The sequence below is a fragment of the Neopelma chrysocephalum genome, unplaced genomic scaffold, assembly GCF_003984885.1.
Source record: "Neopelma chrysocephalum unplaced genomic scaffold, ASM398488v2 Primary Assembly neopelma1_188, whole genome shotgun sequence".
Taxonomy (NCBI): Eukaryota; Metazoa; Chordata; class Aves; order Passeriformes; family Pipridae; genus Neopelma; species Neopelma chrysocephalum.
In genome coordinates, this window is record NW_020897850.1 from 535,114 (window position 1) to 546,645 (window position 11,532).

An 11,532-nucleotide genomic window follows, 5' to 3' on the forward strand; every position below is an offset into this window, starting at 1 on the left:
GGTCTCAACATGAGGGACAACCAAGTGCAATGGTATTCACAGGGACATAACGGAAGGAATTTGGGTGGATTTAGGTATTTATATGCTGTGGCCCATCTTGTGTGGGGATTAATATAAACAGTGTTTTTTCTTTCCCTTTTTTTCCCTTCAGAAAGAAAGTATAAGGACTCTTGTTTTGTAGAAGAGCATTGCTCGTGGTTCCAGGAGAGGAGTTCCCCAAAGCAGCACGTGATAACTGAAATGAAATAGAACAAATACATCAAACCCAAAGCGTTTAATAAAATAAAACATCTCTTTTTTTCCCCCCTAAAACCTGTGTTAAAAATATGTAACTATACATTGGTTCAAAAGGGAGAGAAGACTACTTCTTCTGGGGGTACAAGGTAACTTTTCAAAACAATGAAGTCCACTAGACAAACGTATTTGGGGGATTGGATGGAATAGGCCAGGCAAGCTTTCTTTCCTTGGCTTCCCTGTTAAAAGCATCATAGGTGGAGTCTTTGGTGACACTTTTGGCCGTCGCTGGAATATCTGCAATACCAACATGATTTTTTTTTGCTATCCTGGAACTGGTGGTGATGGTGTATGCATTGCTTCTGTAGCATTTCATGGCAGACATGCAAAAAGTTTCTTTCATCCCCCTTCTGAAGTTTGCATTATAGATGGAGTAGAGGGTTGGCTTAGAGGCTGAGGAACTAAAAGAGATCCAGGTGATAGCCAGGAAAACCAAGGAGCTCTTTCTGCAGTCTGTTTCCTGTGGGTGCCACAGCTGTACCATGTAGAAAGGGAGACAGGACAGGAGAAACATCGAGTTTAACATTAAGAACATCTTGATGGTTTTCACTTTTGTTCTTGGGACAATATTTGTTGTCCTCCTGACAGTCATTCCATCTGTGCCTATTCTCCAAATGTACTTAATTACTCTCTTGTAAAAGAGGATAATGAGGAGGGACGGGATCAAAAACACCACCAAGAGGTGGGTGATACTGTAGACAGCTCCTTGCCAAGAATTGGGTAGAAAAAAGTTGCAGTGGTGGTTGCTGTTGGAGCCGTAGAGAAAACAAGCTGGTGATGCAAACAGAGCACCACAGAGCCAAGAGGCCACAATCATTTTCTTGGCTTTCTCCCTGGACACTTTGAAGCTCAGGGGGTGGACAATGGTGTAGAAGCGATCCACACCTATGGAGAAGAGCACGTAGACCTGGACTGCCGGGGTGAGGTACTGTATGTACCTGACCAGCTTGCACATCCCGTTCCCCAGCATCCACCTGCCGGAGGTCAACTGGAGCAGCAGGAAGGGCGCACTCACAACACTGGTGAGCAGGTCTGCACAAGCCATGGAGACCACAAAATAGTTGGTGGTGGATTGTGTCCTCCTGCTCCTGTGGATCACTAAGCAGACAAGGAAGTTTCCCAAGACGGAAACCAGCCACAACACTCCCCAAACCATGCTGGCTGCTGCAATTTCCCCCGGCCTCAGTCCGTAGTCTAAGAGAGTTTGGTTCCTGCTTGAGCCGGGTCCTGCGGGTGAAGATTCTGTCATCTCATAGCCAGCAGGAGGGATGGAGGTTTCGGGGTTGCTCGTGTTCTGCAGCAGGAGCAGTAAGGTAGGGAGAAGAAAAGGACCGCTGCTGTTATCCATGCCTTGGGCAAACTCGGCCATGTCTTTTGCTCAGGCTGCAAAAAGAGAGGAGAGAAAAGGTTCTTTTCAACAGCTCTGTGTGAAAAGCCCACCTTAAGCAACACAGGAGAATTCTCAGCAGTACACCTTAATTTCAGAGAAACTGGCAGAAATATACACTGCATGGATGCTCATGTGACTTCTGTATTTCTGAGTTAACACTGAATTACAGCTGCTGGGATCGTATTGTGTCAGGAGCATCCTACCCCGTCCCTCTCACTGATATGTGGTGGCTGCCAGCCTTTCATGCCCTTATTTTCGTGCCTTACAGCCCCACCCCATCCCTGCCTTGCTGGGGGGAAGGAGAAGGGCAGGACCACTTAGTCAACACATGGAGTCCCCAGGCAACGAGAAGCCTCAGCCCAGAGAATGTTCTGGACCATCGCCATGTGTGCCCACAAGCCCTGACTGGACCAGGTTATAAATGAGGCCCCCACTGGAAACCACCTTTTTTTGTGTGGTTTTCCTTGGAGCAGCATGTCTGTGGTGGGAAGCCCTTCCCTTGGGGTCGGGATGCCATCAAAGGAGACTTCCTGGGATTGAGTTCCCTCACTGCCAGCACCATCCCCCCAGAAGAAGGACAGGCCTTTAGCATGTGTGCCAGCACGGGCACACTTTGGGTCATTGGTCTTGTCTGTGGAGTAATAATATCCCCAACTGGTAACACCAAACCTATAACCTCTTAATCTCTCGTTGCTTGAGAATTAAAGTTTGTCTGAGTGTGTTGTGTGAAGATGTTTTACTGTACCTTCATGACAGACACACCACAGAATGTGATAGGTATGACCTCCTGTTTTGAGGAGCAAGAGACAAGAATGCATATATTAACAGACAGAATTTCCAGTCTTGAATTTAGCCAGATGATTGGGTTGGTCTTAGCCTATCGCAAGGATAAAATGGAAAAATAGCTAATTTTAGTGGCTATATGTATACAAGCACCTTGCTGCAGTCTGATGTCCTTTCAGTCATCATCTTGACATGCATGACTTGTAGCTGAAACAGTTTGAGGCTAGTAACAACTGGGTTTGTTTCAGTGGAGCTGGTTAAACAAAGAATATTTGCATGGCACCCTCGTGCCAGAATAACACTGGGGGACATCAGTAGTGAGACTGAGAAGTGGGTGTCGTGGTGGTTGAGTTGTCAACTGCAAGAGGATCCATCAGCAGGTCATACTTTGCCCCTTGTCCCCTCTTCTGCTGGAGGGCTGTGGGTGCTGCCCAGCCTGGCCTTGCCTTCCCCCTCATCCTTAATTGCCTTCCTTCATTGTTTTCTTATTGGCTTTGCCTGGCAGATGATTCCTGACTTCTCAAAGAGTTCCTGCTTTTCTTTCACCATCCTCTGTGATGGTGGATCTGCTCCCCTGGAGATATCCTGCTGTCATCAGCTGTTGGCAGGGCATTTGGGCTGCTGTCTTTGGCAGGGTGGCAGGATGCACTGACAGTACAACCCACTCAGTTATGTGTTAGAATTATCTGTAATAAAATAATACACATGCAGTCTATTAACCAGATAGAAAAGAACATTATAGGCTAATTTTCTTCCTTAATTTCCCTTCTTGCCGTGCAGAAGTATGTACCATTAAAAATAGCCAGCTACAAATAAAGCTTCATAGAAGAATAACCAGACAAAATTTCTTGACCAGTACTGAAGAGTCTGATATAAGAATGCAATGGCCTTCTCAAGCTGTTAAAATATGCAGACTTGCTAACACTGTTTTCACGATATTTCTCCTTCTGGGGCAAATCTGCTCTCTGTGTTTGTTCAGACCTGAAATCTTTAGTTATGCAGGTGGGTAAAACTGAAAATAGTTATAGGGTTGTAGTACTCAGATAGTACTTTTTTTCCTGATGTATTTTGCCTGAAAGTCAGCCCAACCACTGTTGACTGGAGAACTTGGGTTGCCTGCAAACATGGTTATGCGACACTGGAGGTGGTGGTTTCCTCACTGTGAGTAAAACAGAAGAGGTACCAAACACATGTGCAAGTAATACTATATTTTGTGATTCTTTCTTCCTTGGAAAAGTTCAGGATCATTCAGCACATTGCCCACAAGGTACAGGTGTAGCTGTAGGGAGTTTAACTAACTTGAGCATAAGATTTCTCTCATTGTACAGCAATTATTTGTTTTATTTTTTTTAAAAAGTAAATGCTAGCTAATTAACCAATGTACTGTGAGATTTCTGCGTTCTTAGTGATAGATAATTTTTCTTTCAAACAGATCAGAAGCTGATGTCTTTTATATTAAAGGATCTCTATTCAAGCCTATTTTCCCTAGGTGGCACTGAGATCAGAATCATGCCCTGATTTAGCACTAAGAACCTTAGCATCTATGGCCCAACATATATTTTTCTTCTGTAAGAAAGTTTTTTATAGTGGAGACTTGAACTTTTGCATTATAAGTAATGTTCCAAAAGAAACCATGACCATGAAAGCTCAGCAAATGCACAGCTCTGTATGGGTCTAGGATGCAAACACCTAAAGATTCTGTAACTTGCTACGTTATTTATCCTCAGTTGCCATGTTCCTCTTTGCTGCACTGTGTACTGAAATATGTTTTAAGTGTTAGTGAGCCATTCAACTCGTGAATATCAGATCTGTAAAAATCAGCTATGAGCTCTGTCACCTCCCTCTGCCTTGCAGGTCAATAAGCAGAAATTTAGAAACACAAGAAGTAAAAATTACATATAGTAAATATGTGAGGCCTAATTACATTTTTAGTTACCAAAAATGCTTTGATTCATTTTCCCTCACTTTTTCTTTCAAACATTTTAGAGTGGGAATCCTTTTAAAACTGATACAAGGACTTTCTGTATCTCTCTTTTAAAACCTACTTTATGTGTGTTTGCTTGGCAAAAGAAAGGGCATGTGAAATGACTCATAATTATCAAAGAGGGATTTCCTTGTGCCACGGTTCCATTTTATTGACCTTAATTTGCAGTTTGGAAACCAAATCTCTCCATTTTCAGGGTTATCCCTTTGGGTTGATAGGTAACTCTCCAAAACAGATCTGTTACTTAGAGATTAAGTATTTGAGCTACAAGAACTTCATGAAATCACCACCACATATACTTTGCTGTTGCATAAAACTCATGTGGCATAGTTACTGTGTGTTTGCATGCTTACTGTCCTATCTAAAAGTGCAGTGTCCACTGCAATTTAGAAGAGCAAAACCTAGTGAGATTCACAAAAGAATGCAATAAATGTTTTGTTGCTTTGGGGTTTTTTTTATGATTAATCAAAAGAATAAACACTTTATTTCCCAACTACTATTTTCAGGATTAAAAAGGGAGCTAAAGAAACCAATCGTTGCACATTACTTGACTCAGCACTAGCAGAGGGGCTTTTTTATTCAACATATTTTGCCTCTCTGTGTCATAACTGCAAAACACCAGGCAAACATTGGCCCAGAAAATTATTTCAAAAGCATTAAACTGGTCATTTACTCCATAAACTTCCCTCTCTGAAGAGTACCTCGGGAATAGCTGCCAGACTGGAAGAGAAATACTTCATCTAACTGAGTTTAATCAACATTAGAAATGTGAGTAAATTGAACCAGAATGGGGGAGGGAGGGCTTTTGTCTGACTGTAAGATGCTAGAAGGTGACACTCATCCCTGCCTAAATTCAAATTACCAACCCTGTGTGCTCATTGTGTCAGTGTAAAAATCCCTTTGTAGAAGAGCGCAGTCTCTCCCAGTCTCTTGCTATGTGGAGATGACTGTGTGCATATTGAGGTCATTTGGTACTTCTGCTTCCAGTGAAGGAATGCAGATACACATGCTTTTGTAAGCACACCATTTCCCTGCCAGTTCTTTTCTCTGGTCCAGTGCTCATAAAAATGCTCAGCTATTTGCCCTGTTCCTCTGACGAAGGCTTTTCCTTTCTCTGGGCAGCTTTTCTGAGCAAAGCTTAAAATCTCTTCAGGTGAAGTGTGTTCTCCCTCACTCTCTGCGTTCCAATGCCTGAGGATAGAAAACATCTGCCCCTATTTTATCAGGAGAATAAAGTGTTCTGAATTCAGTAAAACTTTTGAGATCCATATCTCATATGCTGCTGTCTGCTCCCAAGCTTCACCCAGCTGCTGGAGATTCCTATCCTAAAGATGATATAAATGTGGATGGGTTCATGGATGAAGCTTTCAGTGCTGGTGTGGACACAGCTTTCAGTAAAAGCTTCTGACCTGAACTGACTATGTGAGCTGATATGTGTGTTACTGCATCTTGTATCAGGATCTGAGGGCCAAGCCTGAGTGGTGGGGTGAGGTCGTGGGAGCAGGAAATGTGGATGGAATCAAATAAAAGAAGGAAATGTTCTAATTTCCAGCACATCTACAGAATATATGTTGTATTTGGCTACTGCATGAGCATGAATCTAAACAAGATTTTTTTGCTCTATGCTTAAGGAAATTAAGGGCAACTAGGCAGCCTCTTTGCCATCGACCTTCATTGACTCTTCAAGTTCTTTCCTGGCTATTTTCACAAGGCATTAAAACTGAGGACAAGGATATAATACTGCACCACTTGCTGAGATTGGGATCAATTTACATTTCTTGTACTGGCTGCTTGAGGAAGAATCCTTTTTCAGCTTCACCCTTTTAACTGACCTTAGTAATGGGTGAGACATGCAGTAACAAACTGGAACAAGAACAGATTCCATCTATTGCTTCTGGGTCTGTTAGCTCACATCTGGAGTAACTACTCTGGCAGCAGGCTTGTAGCACTGGGTTCAGGGCAAATCCATGAGAGATGACTTTGATGAACAAGCAGGACTCAAACCCTTGTAAGTCACAAGTCACTGCATATTGGCTTAGTCTCCTTAGCAGACATTGCCATGTCTTGAAGCTCATTCTGGTCTTAAAGGTTCTAGGAGCAATGGCATTTTCCTGCATCTGAAGTCAGTGAATTTTTCTCATATATTTTCCATGGGCTAAGACTGACATTCTGGAAGTCACTGCAGGACTATTAACCTGAGATGAGTTGCTAAGACTCAGCAATTATTTGTGCACCTAAACCCCAGGATGTTTATTCTCTGTTGGTAAAGAGAAGGAGCCCTTACAGTAACTGCAGATTCCACTTATACCCAACATCATGCTCTGGTTCAGGGACAGACAGTGGTAAAATATGAGCCAGATTTGTGCTCAGTACTACCCAGACACAGATCCTCACCTCACCAGAGTGAGGTAACAGCTGTAACTCTCTTCAACCAGGGCTCTGCTGAAGGACACATGGGGTTGGCAGCACTCAGATCTGTAGAAAGGAGGCCTTTCCAGAGGGATAGGCAGGGCCACTTGCAGGGAGAAGTTATTCCTGCAGCAGCTGTAGGGTAGGGTTGTCTGTAAGCCCAGGCAGGACACAACCATCCTTCCACAGACCCAGATTATGCCAAAAGAGTTGTTGGGTTTGCCAAGACCTTTGGACTGCCTGTTCCTTCCCCCTGTCTCCTCTGCTCTTGTCCACAGCCTGGTCTGAAGATAAACAGAGAACAGTGCTCTGGCTACTACCTCATGAGCAAACCAGTGTAACACAGTCTACAAACAGGTACACAAGGGTTCGAGTCTCCTGTTATAGACATAACTCTTCTTCCCCAAAGGAAAGACACAAAGGTTTTACTCTTCTTCCCTGCAGGAAAGACCCACAGGCTTAAATGTCTCAAAGCTTTATTCTGTCTTCCTACTGCTGTGACTAGTATGCAAAACTCCAGATTAGCACTGTTCTAAAAATGATGGCAGAACCCAGATCAGTGCCCAGTGTGACTGTGGGGGCATGACAAAGTGGAGAAGAGTGACTAACCTAATTTCCAAGCCTCCTGTCAAAATAGGTTCCACCTACTGAAATTGTCCAAGAAGAGTGTAGAGAAGCTTGAAATAAAACCCTGAAGGCTTCTAGTCCCCCTTAATGGGGATTGAGTTTGTCCTTGGACATGGCTAGGCTGTACCCTTTCCTGATTCAGAGGTAAAAAAATAGATGCTCTCTCCCACACGCTTGCACTAATTTTTGGCAGTGCCAGGCCCTGCCTACAGCACAGCACACTCTTCTGTGTGATGGGAGGAACATAGTGCTTACCAGGGGTGGTTTGCCATGGTGGGTGCTGACAGATAAGCAGTGGTGAATCTCCCACTTGGCTGATTTTAATTCCCATCTCTTGGAAATTCTCACCCTCTCCCCACTGAGTGTCCTCTCCCCCGCAGGGAAGATGTGCCAGCAGCTACAGTGAGGACTTCACCAGCTTAGCCCACCCTCTCACTGCCAGTGAGCACAAGTTCTTCTTCCAGGAGAACCTCAGGAGGTTTTTCTGTTGCTTTTGTACGGAAAGGTCACGTAGAAAGGAACTCTTGATATTAAATCTTGTGAAAATTGCTTTCTCATGGCACAAAAAGTTAATATGGCAGCAGGATTTTTGCACTGGTTCAAACATTTGTGCTGGGATGTGAGACTGTCTGTCATATATCTCTTGACTCTTCTCAGTACCATGGAATTGTGCTCACATGACACAGGTCACCTGTGCCAGATGCAGTGACAGAGAGTGGGGTGGCAGTGGTGGCTAATAATTAAGGCTGCCAGAGATCCTAAGATGCTTCCAGGAGGATTTATCTGATAGGAATAAGAGGAGGAGACCTGAATGAGCAATAGAACAACATTCCCACGAGTCTCTGCCAGAGAAAATGGTGATTAGTGAGAGCATTTCATAGTCTGCCTATAGTAACTTTGTTGGAGAAACTGGGAGGCTGAAGGCCATGCAAAGCCTATAGTTAAACTGGAAATGCCTGATGTGGAGATGATTGTGGGAAGGGGTTTTCTCCGCTGAGCTAGGTTCAAGGAGGACAAAAGCAGCCTAGGAGAAGCCACTGAGGCAAGATGTCAACCTGCTGATAACCCCTGCACTGGAGATATCTTCATGGACAGGGTGCAAATTGCAAGAACTGTGTTGGCTGCCTGTCAGAGGGGAAGTCTAGGGAATTATGGAAGTTGCTGGAATGAAGAAATCCCAAGTGCACAAGCTCTGTGTCACGTTTTGGCTCTGGGAGAACTGTTCTCTTAGGAGACTAAGCTAACATCCACTTGGGGATGTTAGGGGTTTGTTCTGCATTGTCTGATTGAGGTTGCTCTCCAAATTGTTAAACACCTGAGACAGGATGCCTGGTGGGGCTGCAAAGGAAAATGCAGATGGAGATCATCCCCCCAGATGGGGGAATTGCACTGCACAGCTTTGCAAACAGAGGCTTCACAGGAGAACTGCGGGGGAGTGAGAGTCTGCAAGCTCTTACTTTAAGATAAGGAGCAGAGCTCCCCAAACGTGTCTAAGGTGTAGAAATTCCTCCCTTCACTGACTCATCTGAGACCAGCATGCTTAAAATAAATCATAAATCAAGCTTACTCATAAATCGAGTTTCCAAAAATTCCATATTTAGACACCCAGATACAGATCAGCTTTTAAGGATGCCTCTGGATTGGCAACCAGTTTTTCTGCAGACCAAGACATTTGATTAAGTGATTAACAGTGACTTTAACCACAGATCTTCAAGAACCACATTTTAAAATCTTAGCCAGAAAGAACTGGCTATGAATCCTGCCTCATACACACAAATGGTCTTTTGAAAGTAGAAGGCAGCTTTACTTCTCTGTTACTCTGTGGAGCCAACATACTGTTTGACATGCTGGAAGCCAGCTGGAAAAATGAGAAATATTGCTATGGATTCCTAGAGAATATGTGTCTGAATTAGTAAAACCAGAATAGCCCTCTTTCCTGTGCTGGTTACAGATAAGCAAAGATTGCTGTGCCTGTGGTGTTTCCCTAAGTAGCTGCATCCAGGCACCCACGCAGAAAAAAGGGAAACAACGTTTTCAGAAAGGATGATTTCAAATTAATGACTGAAAAATACAAAAGCAGCTGATTTAGAGGAAAGGAGAAGCTGTTTGAATGTATCTAGAGACAGAAAAAAAACAGATGAGCAGACTGCTTTTCTCCATTACCGTTAAAAGTAATTTTCTGCTTCCATTGAATGGATGATGTAAGGGGATTGTTTTAAACAAATAAATAGCATAATTGAAAAATAATGAATATAGATATGGAGAATGTAGATTTGTGCAGAACATATAGGGAGTTATTCTGCAGTAATGCTACACATCTCTCTGCTTTCAGCAGAATAAGCTTCAAATTCAAACCCCTCAGAGCATTTTCTCCTGAGGAATGAGTCCTCCTTGCCAAACCCCAAGGGTTTTAAATGAGTATAAGTAAATATGCATAAGATAAATCACTGGAAAAGATAATCTCGTTTGTCTCCACGGGGAGAACTATCCCTTTAGCTACAGCAGTGTTCAGCACGGCACCTATCCATCCACATACCTGCTCCAAAGCATATTCCCAGAGGCGCTGGTCTCCTCCGTGCTCTGCCCGTTATCCCAAGTGAAGGCACCTCTGGAAAGGTCCCAGTCATCCCGGGAACCACGGCGTATCGCCACGCCTGTAGCTGTCTCTGCCCAGACGTTTGCAAAGCCGCTTGAGCGGGGGAGGGACGGGGAGTCCTGCCCCTCTTCTTCAACGGAGGAAAAATGACGTTCCGCAGGTCGGATGCCGCTCGGTTCCTTTTTGTGTCATGCGGGATGCGGGTCATGTGTCTGTCCCCCCTCCACCAGGACCCGGCGGCTGCCCGGGGGACCCTCCTCCCTCCGCCCCGTCGGGTCTGTGCGGGCCGGGACCCCGCAGCACCGCGGACAGCGCCCCGCGCCCCGACGGGGCGGGCACGGCCCCGCAGGGCCCCGGGGAGCAGCGCAGGGCACCCGGGGGGCTGGGCACGGCCCCGCAGGGCCCCGGGGAGCAGCGCAGGGCACCCGGGGGCTGCGGCGGGGCTCGGCTGCCGGCGCTGACGTCCCGGTTGCCATGGCGAGGAGCGGCGGCTGAAGAGGATGCTTCTCTCCCACGATGGTCGCCATGGGACCCCGCCGATTGAAAGGAACGGAGGGAATGAATAAGGCGAAGGAGGTGGAGAGAATATTTAATTAACTTCCTCTGGGAATTTTTTAAATTTTTTTTATTTTTTTTTTTTTTTAATTCCCGTGTGGATACTGAAACTCGGAATGCCTGGTCCCCCTGTTTAAAATTGGGCACCTTTTTTAATTTTGTGGGGAATGGCACCGACACCACTTCCTTATGTTCTCTGCCACATACACTTTATTAGTCAAATCAGAACAGTAACAACCCTCCTCAAATCTCAATCAGTCGTCTCTCACAAATGTTTTCCCTACAGAAGTACAACAGCTCCATAAATTATATTACACTGTATGGTTAAGGAAGGAAGATACCATTTTAGTCCTGACAAACTTTCTGCCTGTGAACTGACCAAGAAATCTGTTTGGTGTATGGATTTCTGTTGTTTCAGGATTTCTAACTTGAAATGCATGGGTAAACTGTACCAACAAAGTCTGGCTCAAAGGATTTGTATTTTCCTTTATTTTCCCTCATTTTTCAGTGTAGAACTCCAAGTATATTTTTATAATTTTTTAATAGATGACTTTAGGGCAGAGGAGAAAAAGTGCAGTTGTTTATTGAAAACTACTCTCAAGGAAGAACGTTGAAATAAACAATGTGGATTTTTTAAATGGTAATTACTCTAATATAATGTAATTTCTTATATTTTTACATTTTTAAGCTACATTACATGCAGTGGAACGAGTAACCTGAGAATCAAGTCAGAAACATAGAATAACTTCTATGCAAAGAAGGAACTAGGTTAGCAAAAAGTAAGGTGTGGGCAGATTTGATAGAGTGCATGACATGGAGAGTGTCAATAGGGATTATCTGTTGATCTTCCAATGGAAGAACTTGGAAGGGAGCATCAGATGAAGGAACAAGGTT

At 44.3% G+C, this 11,532-nt stretch overlaps 1 protein-coding gene across 1 annotated transcript; it reads right to left on the bottom strand.

The window, feature by feature from the left end:
- Window positions 1-255: 255 nt before the first annotated feature.
- On the bottom strand, window positions 256-10,421 carry GPR19 (G protein-coupled receptor 19). The gene is made up of 2 exons (XM_027702551.1): window positions 10,024-10,421; window positions 256-1,677 (listed from the first exon to the last, which is right to left on the bottom strand). The coding sequence occupies exon 2, from the start codon at window positions 1,661-1,663 to the stop codon at window positions 410-412; it is 1,254 nt and encodes a 417-aa protein (XP_027558352.1). The 5' UTR covers window positions 1,664-1,677; window positions 10,024-10,421; the 3' UTR covers window positions 256-409.
- Between the last annotated feature and the right edge of the window lie 1,111 nt (window positions 10,422-11,532).